General features: G+C 48.5%; 2 protein-coding genes across 2 annotated transcripts; one reads left to right on the plus strand and one right to left on the minus strand.

The window, feature by feature from the left end:
• Positions 1-1,671: 1,671 nt before the first annotated feature.
• Positions 1,672-14,113, minus strand: ZMYND12 (zinc finger MYND-type containing 12). The gene is made up of 10 exons (XM_049816369.1): positions 14,103-14,113; positions 14,011-14,056; positions 13,882-13,979; positions 12,678-12,819; positions 7,877-8,048; positions 6,742-6,911; positions 5,242-5,364; positions 4,253-4,373; positions 3,125-3,270; positions 1,672-1,963 (listed from the first exon to the last, which is right to left on the minus strand). The coding sequence occupies exons 1-10, from the start codon at positions 14,111-14,113 to the stop codon at positions 1,844-1,846; spliced, it is 1,149 nt and encodes a 382-aa protein (XP_049672326.1). The 3' UTR covers positions 1,672-1,843.
• Positions 14,114-14,497: 384 nt separating this feature from the next.
• Positions 14,498-17,391, plus strand: PPCS (phosphopantothenoylcysteine synthetase). Its single transcript, XM_049798451.1, has 4 exons — positions 14,498-14,601; positions 15,295-15,398; positions 16,317-16,712; positions 17,015-17,391. The coding sequence occupies exons 2-3, from the start codon at positions 15,306-15,308 to the stop codon at positions 16,638-16,640; spliced, it is 417 nt and encodes a 138-aa protein (XP_049654408.1). The 5' UTR covers positions 14,498-14,601; positions 15,295-15,305; the 3' UTR covers positions 16,641-16,712; positions 17,015-17,391.
• Positions 17,392-17,394: the final 3 nt, after the last annotated feature.

The following is a 17,394-nucleotide window of genomic DNA, read 5'->3' on the forward strand; positions in this document are numbered from 1 at the left end:
TGGAAAGGGCTGTTGCAGCGTGTTGTGTCATAGGAAATAGCTCTTGTAAAATCTTTCTAAAGCTCCCAAAAATGTTCTTTATTTGCTCAGGGCTCTTCTCCTTGCCCGGGCTAACGTTTCCATTCCCAGCCCTCCCCGCTCTCGGAGATGCTCAGCTCTATGTAAAGTTAATTTTGATGCCATCTTTTATGGCGCTAAACAGCGAAGAGCAGTGACACCAAGCCACCGGCCTGGCACATCACACAGGCTCAAGCCTGGCTGAGAAGCGTCCCGAGGGATTACTGCCACGATCGACCCTGCAGCTCCAAATCCCCACAGTGACCCAAATCCTCTGTGCCCTGAGGCACTGTGCCAGCAGGCGCAGTCCCCCCCGCCCCGGCTCCTGGCATCCCCCATCCCAGGGAGGTGGTCGTTCCAGCCATGGAGAGACCCAATGAGGGTGGACATGTCCGTCCGCCAGCATCTCCCCTTGGAGTACTGGCAGGTCTCCCACCCGTCCCCCAAGCCTGTCTGCCATGGGGCCCCTCATGCACCCCCCACCAGCGCTATCCCACCCCCTGCAATGGAACATCGGCTGAAGCGGAGGCTTTCCCTTTACCAGCAGCATCAATCCCTTCTAATTGCTCAGGCCCCAGCTTGACAAAGCATTTAAAAAGCGTACTTGACTCCATCCCAATTCAGCAAGGCAATTAAATGCACTCATAAATCCTCCTGAAGTAAATGAGACTTAATCGTAGGCTTAAAGCTCAGCTGAATTCAGACTTTAGCAGCAGGGCAAGTTTCCCTTAACCTCTTTCCCAGATGTGCGAGGCTGTCACATGCTTTGGCCTCTGAACAGAGCTCACTGCACTGACTGTGTCCTGTGTCGCTCTCCCAGGGTCTCCTCTAGCCCTTCTCCAACGTCCCTTTACCGTCACGCCGAGGGTCACGTGCACCCTCTGCCCTGCCGGTCTTTGCTCTCCAGGGCAGAAGCCCATGAGAGCTGCAGGTTGGGGGTGCACTCGGTGGAGGTCTGTGGACAGAAGCGCATGGTGACACAAGGGACTTCCTCCTCTTGAGGTTGGCATCAGAGTTAGCAGGATGCCTACGTGCTGGCGAGCTCTCAGCTGTGAGGAAACCACACCTCCTTTGGGTTGGAAGCTCTGACTGGAGCTAGCCAGCCTTTTAATCCTTTCCCCCAAGACTGCTTCTAGTCCCTCATGCTGTTCTCGTGGTCCCTCCTGGATGCAAGTTCTTCCGTAAGTGGAACAAATGAGTCCCTTGGTGCCCAGAGCTACAAGACTCCTCTAAAGCTCTGCAGAGAGAACATAGATTTGGAGATGGAAGGGCACTGCAGGGAGGTGCAGCACCTGATTGAGCCCAACCAGGTCCTGAGGAGGAGACAACAACCACCCAAGTTAGGTACGGAGTGAAGACCTTCTCCATGCCCCTCTCGTATCCCTCCCTGGTATCTCCCTCATGAAACTGAAAGGCAAATAGAGGAAACAGGTAACAAACACACCTCAGCTGGTCTTAGCTTGTGGACAGACAATGTGAGGACGTAAGAGGCTGTTTGCTTATTCATAAATCATTAGATAAGGATTTATGCATCATGGGTTGGTTGTGCTTTTGTTTCCCACCCTCATGCTGTTATTCCGTAACAGGCTACAGAGGTTGAGCAGCACATAAAAATTAACTCAGTATACCAAAACATTTAATTTTCAAACACCTTGAGACAGAAAGGAACACATCTGGAAAGATGGCAGCAGCTGGAAGGACCTACGGCTTGTAACACTTTTTGTTTTCAGCAACCTAATTAAACAGATAACCTAGCCAAACACCTGGCTCTGGTAGAAAGAGTTCTTTATTTTGTGTAGGGAGGCTTGGAGTTAATCAACTTTAACAAATGACCAATGGCTTCTAGAGACTCTTGTTGGGGCAGTTGTGTCACCAGCTCAAAGGCTTTCATCCCCACCTCTCGAGCCTAGAATGAAACAGAAAAGACCAACTAATTGTCAGGAATTTGCCTTTTCTCAAGGGGTAGTTAAAATACCTGTGGAGGCTCACTGGAATAGCTGCACCCGAGCAGATCCAGGCTCCAGCCACTCAGCTGCCTGCTTCAGAGGGTGACCTGTACAAGCTGCTTTACAGGAGAGAGTAAAGCTGCCAGGTATCATGTTCAGGATCCATCGGTGCAGACAAGAGATTACTAACCCCAGCCCCCCGTGCTGGAGATCATTGCCTCCTGTCTAATACAGCAGCTCATCTGAACATTCCCAAAGCTATTTCAGGAAAAAAAAAGCAGCTGTATTGACTCAGTCTGAACTAAATCCCTCATTTCCCTTGGTAGCTCTTCCAGGGATTAGACATTCTCACAATTATAAAGCTTTGCTTTTTTTCTAATTTGAATTTGTTTCTTTGTGTCTTCCAAACACTGACTCACATCATTACGGCTTTCTCTGATCCAATGAAGAGACCATTAGTAATCTGTATTTTCACCCTCCAAAACACAGGCAGAAGGAACTTGGGCTTTTGAGTGCTTAGCCCAGACAAAGAGGCCTGATTTCCAGATGGCTACTGCTCAGCACTTCCTCAAAATCAATGATTTTTAAGGCAGAGAATTGGGCGCTCTGAAGTTAGCAGTCACATCTGAAATTTTTAGCCTTAAAAATACAGGGGTGCAAATTCAAAACTGAATTACAGGCCCCAATAGAGTGAATCTACATCAACATCATGGTCATTACAGGGAGTCCAGCTCACAGAGAGACACGTGCGAGGCCCACCTATTGCTCACTGTGTAACATCTGACTCCACGTCTAAATACAGCTTGTGACAGGCAGCTCCACTGCCAGCATATCCCAGATAAAGGATGAGCCCAGAAAACGTGGATAACTACAGGATCCACTGTGGACAGCCTGGCAGAGACCAAAACAGATCCAGGGGTCTTTATTTGCCTTGACAGAGTGCAGATCGCAAGCTGCAGAGCTACTGAGGCAGCTTTGTCCTTGCTCATCCAGTGCTGCAAGGCTGTTGTGGATTCAGGAGAGGTGCCAGGTGAACAGAGGTAACTGGCCTCATGGGATGGGGTGAGCACTGAAACAGATTTAGGCAACCCTCCTGGACCCTTTCACAGGACAAAACCTACCTTTGATAAGTCCATGATCAGGTAATAAAGCATGGCAAGAGCATGCAAAACTCTGGCAGTTTCCCCAGGTCGTTGCTTTGGTGCCTGTTCTCTGACATCTAACACTACATTCAGTACTCGGATTGCTTCTGCTTGCTGGGCTTCAGCTGCAACGAGAATGAAATAATCTTGTTGGATGTATGCATGCATGCAAGATAATATATTCAAAACTGTCCAATTATCTCTTCTAGACATCAAAGCATTTCTACTACAAGCATCAACGCGGTATCCCAGCTCCATGCAAATTCCATACCCATTAACAGATATCTTTTCATCCAGTCAGTAATTGTGTTGATTAGCCTTTAGTAAGGATGTGGAGTCATAACAGCTGCATGAAAAGGGCAACTTTCATACTCCTGTCATAACTGAAGATGGTATCGTGCAGCCCTGTCTTGGTGTGGTTCCTACTGCAGCAACTGCTGGTGGAGATGATGCCAGGTAATGGGATTTACAGAAATGTTTCTCTTCTCTGACAATATTCTCATCAGCAGAGATGGTAGAAAGAAGACAAGGACCAGAGTCCAGTCTGCCTTGGTACCCTACCAAGCACACGAGCCTATTTCCTAATGCTTTATGCACCTTTATGTCCCAGTGAGACATTCCTCAGCTTCTCTCCTGAGAGTATTCTCCAGATTAATACATCCAATTATCAGTACACACTATTCCACCGTATCCTACTGCTTCAGAAGATAGAGTTGTAAACCTGCCTAAGTGAGATGAAATGTCACTTTCACATAATTAAATGGAGACAAAGAAGCTAGAGAAATGAGAACGTTGAAGTGGAATTGAATCCTGAAAGGCAAAATCTTATAGTGTTAAAGTCACTGCCAAGGGCGCTGTGAAAAGGAGCATGTAAACAAAAAGGGCAAAGCTGTGCTTCCACTTGAACACCCTCATTCCTAAAGCAGCCCTGTTTGTTTCATCCAGTGGGATCCACTGAGCATGAACACCAGAAATACCTGTGATTCCAACTAAATTTGGTCTATGGAAATGCCACGCAAAACCCAACGCTGTAAATATGAACCGTAGGATGTATGGATTCTTTAAAACCCCGTCTTCCAAATGATTCTGTGCAATAGTGGTGCTTACTCATACAGTCTTTGCTGACTTCCTTGTCCTCCGTGAATGGAGACATTTCCGGTTGTGACTTGAGAATTTGCTCCTGTGCTTGAACTGACTTCAGAAGAAAGGCATGCCAGATATCGGTTACCTATCAGGAAGCAAATGAATTATTTCACTTGTATGAATACATGGGATTTAGCAACTAGTTGTTCTATAAACAATGTGCCCTGCAATGCACGTCCCTACCACAATAACCGGAGTGCCGGCTGGTTAGTGAGCTGGCTGCTGCCAAGCTGGATGTTTTACGTAGAGATCTGACCGCTCCGCTCCCAGTGGCGGCCCTAGTTGGAAGCTAACTTCTCTATATGACTATTAATTTTCATCAAACTTCAACAAATCTAACTAAATTGTTAACCAAAAGCAGATTTGGTTGAAGTTTGCGAGGGGAATGGAAGCAGACTGCAGCTCTGCCACAAAGCAGCCTTTCAACAGAAAATCAAGCTAAACAAATGAAAGCTCATTTTTTCAGTTATTGGAGGGATTAGGTAATTGTTACCTCCCTTGCTTGATCATTCTGTTCTGATAAGCTTTTATCAGGCTGACTTTTCATTGATTCTCAGCATCAATTTTACATGGCTTGTTTGTATCCCACTGCTGCTCAGCAACTCTTCCCTGGCCATGGAAACTCCTTAGTGACCCTCTCTACTTGTGGGACTCTCTTTAACCTCTGGCACAGGGTATTTGGTAGCAAAGCTATTTTTTTAACAAGGTTTGGCTGCCCAAGTTGAAGACAACTTGAATAACAATTTGTAACCGAGTACAGAATTTCTCTCCTGGTCTTAACTCAGAGAAATATTTAAGTATGAAAAGGGTTTCTGAGATTGATCCTAAAAGGCAATGCTGGCACTTGATATGATCACCATCATATTAAAGGCAGTCAGAAGCAGGAAAAACATTGGAAAGAGCACAGAAAAAAACTGAGAAATATAGAGAGGATGGCCATTGGTTTTACCAACCTCAGCATAGAGTGAGTTTGCTATGTCCATTTTGTTCTGGCGAAAGAAAACATTAGCCATGTGGAAATACCCTCCAGAGGTCTCAATAGATTTTAGTCCAAATGTAGAACTAGCAAGGTAAATCTGAAACCAAGATTTTTTAAAAAAAGTTTAATGCTCATATCAAACCTGGGAAATTTTTCATTATGGATTAATAATATTGCAAGTATTCCCTTTTTTTTTTTTTTTCTATGTAACTATATCATCAGTTATACCTGATTACGACTGTAAAATGTGGTCCTAAAAAAGCTGTATTTGGATTTTTATGCAGAGGAACGCAATTGCCCCTAAACCCCCTGCTCACTGGGGCAGTGGAACCTTTATCACAGCATGTTACCCCACTGAAGCATGGGGTAGATTTCCCACATCTCCTCCTCCCACTGTGCAACCTGCATGTTTCATGTATTCAAAAGCACAACCTGCTGCCACTTTTCAGCTCTCCAGTCCTGCCCGTGGCGCCTGTTTCTCCCCCCGAAGCCCCAGCCAAAGCCAGGGGAGTGGGAAGGCAGTGGAGCATTCCAGCTATTCTGAGCCGGCGTGTGACTCTCAGCAGATCTCAGACACGCAGCCAAAGTTCAGGCAGGTCTTGGGCTGCTCTGACGTAGACCAGTGACTTGCTAATAGCAAAAAACCTATTACCTGATGCCCTTTCAGGCATCAGATTTAAGGTACCTAAAAAACCAATTGCACAGCAGGGAATCTCCTGAAAAGTTTACAGACTAAGCAAAGACAGGGCTGTATATATTATAATAGAAAGGATCTAATTCTCTTCAACCGTATGTCATCATTTACACCCACACAAAGCTACTATCAAATTCAACAGTGGTGGGCATACATCACTCTGCACTGGATAAATTTAGTCTATGTGGGACATAAATAGGATGTTGCAGAGTTCATCTGCCTTTGGGAGATCAAATGACAGCCAAAGCATCCTCAGGAACACAGCTGGCAATAACCACTTCAAATCTGACAAACTGCTCTTGTGGCTAAACAGACTGAATCGGGGAAAATGCTATCGAACCAGACATTTAAAGAGTTAAATAAGGCATTCACTAAATAATGGCTGACAAAGAACTGCTGCCTAACAGAAAAGTATGAAGGAAAATGATAGCCAAAATATAAAGTAACTTATCTGTTGAATACAAGGCAACTACACCAATTTGGGATAGGAATGTCTGTTCATCTCGGGACCGTAACCAAGCTGATAGATAAATTTATAAGCAGATGCAGTAAAGACAAGGTATGCGTCACTTCAAGGGAATAAGGATAACTGGTAAAACACAACTTTGGCTAACACATAGATACACAGGTGTCTTAGACCTAGACAGTTCAGGTGTTCATAACATGTATCCTCTCGGGACCTCAAATCAGGATTACAAATCTGTCTGCTGGGATTTTCTTATCGATCTGTGTTAGAGAATGAAGAAAAATTGAAGTGTTTCTGTATTTAAGTTGGCTTACATCATTCGCCAGGTGATATAAAGCCTGTTCAAAGTTTCCTTCAGCGGCACAGAAAAGCCCCAGACTACGATGTAATTTACACTGCACAGCAACGCTGCAGTCTGGAGTTCTGAGGACAATCCACTGGGCTTGGGAGAGATACTTAGATGCCTGCAGAAGATGGCCAACACCTGAAATGACACATAGAAATAAGCAGGATAAAGACCATTTTTCTATTTAGAAATTTAGACAATGCTGCCTGCTATCCCTTTGCAGTAGTTTGATACGGAGACCCAGCTTGTGGATTCCTCACTTCTCTCCCAAGTGCTCCTTAGTAGAGCAGGTGTTCAAAATCTAATTTACAGACAGGCTGAATGTCTAGAGCTACAAGAGAAGCCAGAAACTGTCTATTGCATTCAGTATCTCTGAAACACGTGTTCAAAACAGGTTAGCTACAGGCAGCCACTAATGACTCGTGTATTATCACACTAGAATTACTCATAGGATTTTTTTTCTCTTCTCTTGCCACACTATTTACGACAATCCTTGAGATAGCTCAATTCTGCCAGCAGAGCACTGTGTGTACTCCAGTAATGGCAATGATTTACAGTGATTTTTCAGTCTTTTACGTCTGCAGCTGAGCAGTTCTCCACATGCAGAGTCCTAATTTGACAGCTTTTATAAAGCATACAGTCAATGAGAAAAAGCTCTGCTTCAGGCAGAGCGCGCTTTTGTGAATGAACTGAGGCATTCCTCCGATGCAATGGCCTCAGAAATGTTTGCTGGTTCCCTGAGATAAGAGCGCAACCAACCACCCTTGGGAATTTAATGCTTTTGAGAGTCATATGAAGCCACAGAGGTAAAGAATAGATCTTCATACTGCTTCTCTTGTGGGAATCGGTGGAGAAAACATTTCATTTGCTTTCATTGATCTCTCATCACCGATGAGCAATTCTTTTTCCCCAGACCCACACAGAAAAGGGGGGCGTGTGTGACTTCTCAAATCTCTCTGAAATGCCCTTGAGGCAGGGCAGAGACATGGCACAATGTTGAAACGAAGAGCTGGTCCTTCCCTGATCAATGGTAAAAGGAAACCAGAAACTTGACCCCAGGGAGATCTTGCCCTTGCCAGTGTTACTATTTAGACAATACTTACCGGTGGAGGCTTCAGCCAAGAGGAGATAAGCAGGCACCAATTGCACAGAACTTGAGCCATACACTTCAGTACTGAAATGCAGCGCCTGCAAAGCTGCAGGTATCGCTTCTTTATGCTTTCCATCCAAAACAAACTCCTGGGCTGTGCTGTATGCAAGATCAATGACGTATTTCTGCAGGGAAACATAGTAATGGGACAGAGCGAGCAAAGGGTAAGAAGAAATGAAATGCACAGTCTCTTTTTACATTCAAGTTTGCAAACTGTAAAACAGTGATGGTAAAGTTCTTCGTGTCTATAATTAATGGATGGAAATTAAAGCTGTCATATTAGAGCCTGGCTTTCATTCCTACTTCTAGCAGGAACAGCTTTGGACATCGTCTTAGGTCATGTGGTGTCTTATGAGACGAAGAATCCTTTACGCCTACGAAAAAGGGCTAATAAGGCTGCAGCAATAAAAGCTGTGAAGCACAGAAAATTATCATCACAAGACTGTAGAAAAGATTAGACAAAGAGGCTACGGCGGGGTTTTGCTGACGGTAATAACGGTGACTCATAGCAGGCAGCGGAGCGTATGGTTTGCCAAGCTGGTGCCAGCATGGCACACATCCAGCTGCAGGAGATGCAGTCTGGAAGCAAGGGGAGCGCTCCTTACATGGAGCTACAGCTTCCTCCCACCCTCTCCTGGCCAGTTCTGGGCCTGATATTTTGGGTGCGGAGTCTGGAAAGCCGGTCAAAATCAGAACACCCTAATGCGCTGCATTACACTTCTGTATATCCATCACCCAAGCCCAGTTTGGTAGTCAAGCAGCTTCTGCAGCATTGCTGTTTGTTGTCAGAATCCATGTTTCCTGTACGTATAGTTGCTCCCTGCCTTTTACTACTCCTAGCAGTCCACACCACATTTGGTCTTTTCTCCCTTTGCAGCATCTGACCTATTCACCAGCTCCACAAACACGTCCCCGTTTGAATGCCTGTTCATTGCTGAGAGCTCTACAGCAACTGTAGATGCTGCACCCTTACCATGCGCTGAGGGATGCCAGTAAAAAAGAGCCAGTGTGCTTATTTACCTATTTCTCTTTGCTTTCAGCATAATTGTTGCCAATTCCCAATGCTTCTGCATCTGCTTTTTGCACAAGCAGTGCAGCAGGAAAGCTGCCTGGAAAGAAATCTTGTTGCTGGTGTGCCTAGCAGTGCTGCCATGGTAAGTCAGCAAGGCACTCGCTCTTCTCTCGCTAGGAGGCATGGGCAGGCCTGTGCAGCGAGCGCCGGCAGAAAATACCATTTTACCTCTTTATTGCCTTCTGTTTTCCAGCTGTGGCTGAGCAGAGGGCTGAAAAACAAATCCCAGTGCTTTTGGAGGCCAGGCTTTGGCATTTTGTTGAGCTTTAAGTGCTTAGAGAGAGGCAGAGAGAGTCATGCTGTGGGTGAAGGAATAGCTCAGGAATGGGGAACCTTAAGGACAACCTGCTTTTCTTGGAGGTCCTGGCTGAGATAAAGGGACATCCTTTCTGGATAAACGAGAGCTTCAAAGAACACACCCCAGAGTGACAGCACCCTGCTACAGCAAGGAGAGCCAAGAGCTAGAAAACACAGTGGTCATCCCCTCTCTAGCCCCTGAGCTACCCCCATATAGTGAGTGAAAAAGGGACGCACCAAAACCAAGCCATGTTGGGGGAGCATGTGGTGCCCAGGAGAAAGTCAGCACACGCTCAGGGCAAGGAGCAAGAAAAGCTGTTATTTATCAGGCTGTCGTTTCTGTCCATGCCACTCTTTCTCTGTTGCAACCAGCACTGGTTTTGGTGCGTGGGTATCAAGCAGATTGTCATCTGGGGAGGTGCTGGAGATCAGCATCATTCTTTTTTTACTCCTTGTCTATAGCATCATCGCTGCTTCCCATGATGTAAGCTATCTTAAAACATCTGCAGTGAGGACAAGCTACAGGTTACACTCTTTCAGAGCTCCCAGGAGAAGAAAGGGCAGAAGACAACAGAAGCCCTGCAGCACTGAATATTTAAGACTGCGCAGCTACAAGCCTTGGGGGGATCGTTAGCTTTGGCCCTGGACTGTTTTTCATCTTGCTCGTAGCCCCACGCCCCCGGACCCGCACACTTTGGGCTCTTTTCATGTGTGTTGTAATTACAGAGGTTTCTCTGAAGATGCCCCCACGCAGTTTTCCCCCAGTTGGGGTTTGAGGAGGCTGAGGACCCCAGCTCTGCTCCAGGTGGGAGCAAGGGGGTGGGGAACCCACTCGGGGTTCAGTGCCACGTTCATTTACTCACTCACAGGCACCAAAACTGATGGCACGCTTGAAGAAATTATGATTTAAAGAGGAAGGCAGGCTTCCAGTTAGTTTGAGTTGAAACCTGCAGTTGGTGGGGCTAGCATTGGTGCTGGAGGACTGCTGTAGCTGACTGAGGCATGGATCTTTTCCCGTACCCAGGGGCTGCAGTAAGCTGACATCACGCAGGCAGGTGAGGCTATTCTACAAACAGAAACTTGGAGTTTTGTCAGTTTGGAGGTACTGTCTGCAGGCACCCCCCCGGCTATGTTGACAAAAGCAGATTTCTATCAACAAAGCTTTGGAGCACAGACGAGGTATGAAACTCATAACCTCCTGGCTCTCAGCTTCATGCACTTTCCCTTAAGCCACAGGGCATTTTGATGTGCACAAGCTTTCCTGCATCCTGACTAAGGCTCGAGCTGTGTGTTTTCTAAACAAACACCATGCAGGAGTTTGTGAAGTAAAGCAGAAATGTTCAAAAAATAATAAACCTATGGGCAGGCTTTGAGCAGAAGGTTTTTTCTCTGATCATCATGAGACTATGTAGCTTTTCCCTGAGCTCCAAAGGACTTCTTTAAAGCAATTTTGTTGGCTCTGTGGCTAGGAAAATGATGAAGCCACCAAGACGGGGTAGTAAATAATCTCACCCTCTCCACGCTGCTCTTCCAACACTTGTCAGCCAGTCTAGGCCTGACGCTGTCTACCCTATACCTTGCTGTACATAAGGGCAGACTTCATTTGCGGCTAGTCTTGCAGTGAAACCAAGCAGGTAACAAACAAGATGTTTCTGCTTTTTCACTCCTTTCTTAGGAGAGAAGGAAGACAAAGTGTCCCAGCACATACCGTTCCCAGAATCTATTTTATTTAAATAGTTTGGAGACAAAGGTCAAAGAACAAATGCAATAGGGTTGTTAAAGATCCTATAAAAATCTCTACTTAAAAAAAAAAAATAAAAAAAAAATTGGAGTCTGCTCTCTCTGACTTTTCACATGAGGTCACTCCAAGCCTCAGGTCAAGCTGCAGGTTTGCAGGTGCCGTCTCTAACCTAGGTGTGCACTCCAATCAAGAGGAGTGACTCGCCCTTCTCCACCAGCCCCGTCCTCCTGCTGTCTTCTCCCAGAATCCCATAAAAACAAATTATTACCTTCCAGCTAATCAAGGAGTACTTCCTTCATCTGGCAGTCACGTGGTCTTTTGTAATGTATATACCATAATTTTAGCTGCTATTGAAATCAATGATGCAATAACAGATGTTTTCAATATCAGTGTTCAATAAGTAGGTGAAGTTTCTCGGAAAAGCTTTAAGCAGTTAAGGGTGCAAAAAAACCCCTGCTGCTGCCACCACCCCCAATGAGACCAATTTTAACTTTGCTTCTTTGCAGACTTTGTAAAAGATCAACTTAAATGTAACCTGGATCAAAGGAGCTTTTAAATTTTTCCTGATGCTTCTGGGACATACTGTTCCAACAGACCTTCTTCAGATTCTGGTCAACAATCTTGCCTGTGATTTTCAAACAGATGGGATTTTCAAAACCAAACTGGGTTGTCAGTGCCCAATTCCTACAAAGCCTAAAGCCTGTCGCAAGCTTTCACCAAGCAGGACTTTTGGCTATGCAGGTCCTGCCCCTTTTAGACTTTCTTTTTCTGGATGCTCCCAGGAAAGACTGCAGCAACGAGCCAGTCACCAAAGCACTAACGCCTGGCCTAGAAACAACCTTAAAAAGAATACGTGATGTAGAATCCAGACGATTAATGATATTCTTCTCAGTGGCACCGTTTGATTGTTACCAGCTCACTTTCAGCTGTTCTGTTGTCCTATTATTCTGCGATTAGGTGTTATGCAATGATAGAAGGATAATTTATTTTTACGGGCAAGATTTTAAGTAGCAGATGCATTTGGGTGGGTTATTTTTTTATTTTATCAACATTGTGGAAAAGCAGATCCTGCCACTCCACAAACAAACAACAACAAAAAAAGAGTTGAAAACCACTCGGGCTGGAAAGGAGCTGCACATCTGCACCACCCACGAGGCCAAAAAGTGGAGATAAAAGACCATACTTAGTGGGAAAGGGCGTTTAAAGTTGGCCAGGTAAACAAAGGGAAGGGACTTTATTTCTTTGCCCCCTTGCTTTGAGAAAGGGGAATCCCTCTCATCAGTGAAGGATGAAGACAGCCAGTAAGAAGCAAAACTCAGCTGGATCCCAGACTAGCTGGGGAGATGGACTAACTACCTGCCAAGGCAGGAGATCCAGGATTGCCACTGCCTGAGGAAGCTCAGGACTTCAATTAAGGACCGCAAAAAAGGCAAGTGGCTCATAGAATCAGAGAGAGGATGTTCCCACTCCCCTTATTATAGAGGTTTTGTTTTAAAAAAAAATAAATTAAAGCTCTGCAACTGAGTACCAATCAACCAAAAGGGTGCCCTCCCAACACTACATAGATCAAAGTATAGGAAGAATAGATCTAATTGAATTTCACTGGCAGCATTTTGAAGTGGTATTCATTTTTCTTGTACATACCTGCCTCTTCACCAGCTGTTCCATGCCATGTTTTCTTTCCTTTTCAGAAATGAGACAAGGGAGGGATGTACGGATTGGAATCAGCAGCGGGCATATTCGCTCGTGGATACTAACCCAGTCAGCTTTTTGATGATCTACATTACTAACAAAATAAAGGAAGAACAATATTTTTGTCTGCTTGGACATGATGTAAGGGAAGATTATTGCCTGTTGTGTCCTCTGGACTTTCACTGCAAGAATTACCCACAACAGCCACCAGTCCTTAGGCTGCTCACAGAGCACCTAATCAAGTACATACTTGATATCCCCTGAGGGGAACACAGTGCTGTCCTGGCAAGTCACCACAATTCTGTATGTTAAAACCTTATTTAAATCACTCACAAAACTCCCGATACAGTTGGGTTTGAGCAAACGCCTGGCTTTCAACACTGCAGTACACCAAAAAAAAGCCCCAAAGCCAAACAAACCCCAAGTCAGGGTGAAACCAGTGAAACTTATCCTTAACATACGACTTCACTGAGGGCCCCCCCCTCCGTGTACGTGAAGGTATTTGTGTAAACATCTACAAAGCTCACTGCACTGTGCTCTATTTGATGTGGGCACATTTGGAAGTGAGGAGGAACGCTCTGGCTGAGCAATTGCCAAGCGTGTCCGCTCCAGCTCCAGTTCCCGCTACCCTGCCTGCTGAGCTTCGCCCTAGGCCTTCTCCCAGACTCCAACCTGGCCCTCATCCCTGCTTGCTGAGCTTTGTCCCATGCCTCGTCCCTGCCACCCAGGCTTCCTCCTAGGCATCATCCCTGTGCCCTTAGCCTTATCCTGGGGGCTTGCCCCTGTGTCCTGAGCCTCATCCCAGGGCTACTCCCTGCCTCTTGCCCTGTCCCCGCGTCCCAGCCCGCTTCCCAGGCTCTGTCCCTGTCTCTCAGCCCTTGCCCTGGGCCCGCCCCTGTGTCCTAGGCCTGGCGCTGCCTCCTGGGCGTCGTCCCGGGCCTCCTCCCTGCCTCCTGCGCCTCATCCCGCGCCCGTTCCTGCCTCCTGCGCCTCACCCCGGGCCTCCTCCGTGCCCGTGCGTCCCGAGCCTTGTCCCAGGCCTTCCCCCTTGCCTTGTCCCGGCTCTCCTCCCGGGCGCCCTGCACCCCGTCCCTGCCTCCCGGGCCTACACCCGGGGCCTGGCCCCTGCTCCCCCCGCAGCTAGCGGGGCTCTCACCAGTAGTGCGTGAGGCGGCAGCGGCGGCAGCGGAGCCGCCCCGCCGCCCCGCACAGCTCGCAGCGGCGGGACCCCTCCAGCGCCCGCCCTACGCTGCCCTGCCCTCCCCACCCCCCCTCGACCCGCCACGCCACGCCACGCCACGCCGCGTTGCCAAGGCGACACTTCCGGGTAACTGTGGCGGCAGGTGGGCGGGGCGCCGCACTTCCGGCGGAAGGGGCGGGGCGGGCATGGCGGCGGCGGCGGCGGGCGGCGGGGATGAAGCGGCGGCGGAGGCGCGCGTGCGGGCCTGGGCGGCGGGGCAGGCGGCGCGCGGGCGGCGCGTGGCGCTGGTGACGTCGGGGGGGACGCAGGTGCCGCTGGAGGCGCGCGCCGTCCGCTTCCTGGAGAACTTCAGCAGCGGGAGGCGCGGCGCCGCCTCGGCCGAACGGCTGGTGGCGGCCGGTTACGGCGTCTGCTTCCTGCACCGGGCCCGCTCCGCCTTCCCCTGGGCGAGAGCCCTCCCGCCGCCCGGGCCGGCCCTGCTCGACGCCCTCCGCCTCACTCCCGGGCCGCCGCCCGGCGTGGCCGCCGACCCCGCCGCTCTCCCGGCCTTCCTTCCCGCCCTCCGCGACTACCGCCGCGCTACCGAGGCCGGGGCGCTGCTGGCTATCGAGTTCACCGGCCTGGCCGAGTACCTGGCGCTGCTGCGGGCCGCCGCCCGCGCCCTGGCGCCCTTCGGTACGGGGAGGGGACCGCCGGGGGATCCGTGAGGGGACGGGGCGGCCCCGGGGAGGGGGGGGGATCCGTGAGGGGACAGGGCGGCCCTGGGAAAGCGGGGGGGGGGATCCGTGAGGCGGCCCTGGGAAAGCGGGATCCGTGAGGCGGCCCTGGGAAAGGGGGGGGGATCCGTGAGGCGGCCCCGGAGAGGGGAGGGGGGGATCCGCGACGGGACGAGGCGGCCCCGGAGAGGGGTTTGGAGGCCGTGAGGGGACAAGGTGAGAGGGGTCGGCGTGGCCTCCCCCCGCTCCCGGCCCGGAGTGTCCCCCTGTGTGAGGGGATGGGGCAGCCCCGGGGCCCAGGCGGTCCCAGGGCCCGTGGGGCTCTGGCGTGAGGGGACAAGGGGGGCTCTAGCACCCCGGTATGAGGGTCTGAGTCATCCCTGGGGGCCGTGGGGGCTTGGTGTGAGGGGATGAGGTGGCGCTGGTGGGTGATAGTGTGTCTGAGGGGACCCCAGGGTAGGGGGGTCAGCACTGCTCTGCTCAGGACAGCGCTGGTAGGTGATGGGGGGACTCTGAGGGGGGGCCCTGGGCTCCCCTAGTTGTTGTTGTTGTTGGGGTTGGCAGCCCAACCAGCTCTGGTCCGTTCTGGGGGTCCCTGGCATGAGAGGAACAAGCTGGCAGTGGTGGGTGACCGGAGTTGTGTTTGTCACAGGTTCCAGCGTCATGTTTTACCTGGCAGCTGCCGTGTCAGATTTCTACATCCCCGCCTCGGAGATGCCTGAGCACAAGATCCAGTCCTCGGAGGGGCCCCTGCAGGTGAGGCTCCCGTGGGCACCGGCCCCCTCCACTGCCCCTTCCTCCCCTCCTGACTGCCAATGGGAGGGAGAATTTCTATGGGAGCAGAATCCCATGGAAATATCCCTTTAAAGCTGTATATGCTGACAGTGTGGAGATAAGTAGATGGTGGGTCTCAGCGGAAGAATAGTTGCTGCTGGAGTACTTGCCTTCTTTCTGCTTAATGCTGGCAACACCCTGAAGGTGTGGTGTGTGTCTCTGGTGTGCAGGTCCCTTTCAGCTATGGGAGCAGGTGGATCTACAGCTCTGTATATAACAAATATAAATCTGTTTAGTTTAGTTAGCTTTTAACAAGTTGCTAGCCTTAATTCTTTATCCTTAGCATAGGAAGAATGAGACTCTCCCAGATTTCCAGTGGCAGACCCAGAGGTTAAGAAGCTGGAGAAGAGAGACTCCTACTTTTTTCTCCATGCTTTGACATCTTTGTGCTTCGTGTGCCCTAAAGAGTTGATGGAAAGAAGGGTTAAGATTTGATAAGCTGCTTGGATTTTGGAGAGGTGAAAAGTTGGACTTCTGCAGTTGTAATTCTTTTTTTAATCTTCGTTTGCTTAGGTTTATATTCCCAGAGTGGTTTTAGCACTTAAATAACAAAACGTTCGTGCAGTTACTGTGGGCCTGCTTCATGGCTTAAGAACACCCTGCTTATTGTTAATACCAGACTGATAACTTAATTGAGTTTTACAGTGCATGCCAGTGACATTTTAACCTTGTTTGGTGAGATCTGACCAAGTACCGCCTTGGAAAACTTCCCAGTGTAAATATAATACGAACTGAAGCTGGAATGTCCCTATCCCTCCTCCCCCATCTCTTCCTAATGTTGTAATTAGGAAGAGTAATGTTTTTACTGAAACTTTTCTCTACTGTCTTTTCCCAATGTAGATCACAATGAAGATGGTGCCAAAAATGCTGTCTCCTCTGGTCAAAGAATGGGCCCCAGAGGCATTTGTTATTTCCTTTAAACTGGAGACGGATCCCTTGATCTTAATCGATAAATCACGGCAGGCTCTGGAGAAATATCGTCACCAGGTGGTGGTAGCAAATATCCTGGAGTCAAGGAGAACCTCTGTTATTATTGTAACCAAAGACTCACAGACTCCATTATCCCTTTCTGATGAGGAAATAGCGCAAGGCATGGAGATAGAGGAGAAGATAGTGAGCTATCTTCAGGGCCAACATACTGCATTTATAGAGAAGGAAGTCTGAGGACCAGCTCTGAATGAAACAAGTGAAATTGTACTAGAGAGGGAGTGGAACTGGAGCCATTCTCTATCCCAGGTAAATAAAACAATCCTCAGTGAAACACTGTGGGAAAGGCTGCCGTCCAAAACAGTGTAACTTTTCTACAGCTCAGTAATGGTTATTGTTGCTTGCTTTGAAAAAGAAAAATACACTGAAGTGAAAACATTCCAAAGGATTACATTTGTTCTGGTGTCTAAGGAAGGAAAAGATACGTTGCTTTATTTCTGTCCCGTGGGCTGGGAGAACCGGGAGGTGGAGAAATGGTATATATGTCTGTATATAAAAGATTTTCTTGAGTGTGCCTCTTCACAGTTTCTTTTTGAATTGTTGGATGGAAGGAATGGTGCTTTGCAGAAAATAAGATGTGTTTTTATGACTGGAGTGGAGTGACAGAGCTGGCAATCATCTGATATTGAAAGTGGATGGTGAAACAACTGTGGCAAAAGATGAAGGCGAATGAGATGGTAACAACTTTGGAGAGCTTCTGTTGCTCCAGGGGAGATCCAGTGGACCTATGCTTCAGGAACTCTGCTCAGAAACACGGTTCAAAAAATAGGTATTGTAGCAGTCTCCCTAAAGCAGCTGTTTCACAAAAGTTTTCCTTCCATCTTGGGTGTTCGTAGGTTGCTGGGGGATAAAGGCAAGGAGGTGTGTGGCACAGAGCACAAGCGGTGTGTGGTCTCTGAGCGTGGCTTGAGGATAAGAGGTTGGAGAAAAG

Source organism: Accipiter gentilis, chromosome 1, assembly GCF_929443795.1.
Source record: "Accipiter gentilis chromosome 1, bAccGen1.1, whole genome shotgun sequence".
Lineage (NCBI taxonomy): Eukaryota > Metazoa > Chordata > Aves > Accipitriformes > Accipitridae > Astur > Astur gentilis.

Coding starts and splice junctions, on each gene's coding strand:
- PPCS (XM_049798451.1), top strand. CDS start 15,306: ATGTTTTACCTGGCAGCTGCCGTGTCAGATTTCTACATCCCCGCCTCG. Junction 15,399..16,316: donor CCTCGGAGGGGCCCCTGCAG/GTGAGGCTCCCG, acceptor TTCCCAATGTAG/ATCACAATGAAGATGGTGCC.
- ZMYND12 (XM_049816369.1), bottom strand. Junction 5,365..6,741: donor TATATCACCTGGCGAATGAT/GTAAGCCAACTT, acceptor TCTTGGTTTCAG/ATTTACCTTGCTAGTTCTAC. Junction 4,374..5,241: donor CAAACTCACTCTATGCTGAG/GTTGGTAAAACC, acceptor GCTTCCTGATAG/GTAACCGATATCTGGCATGC.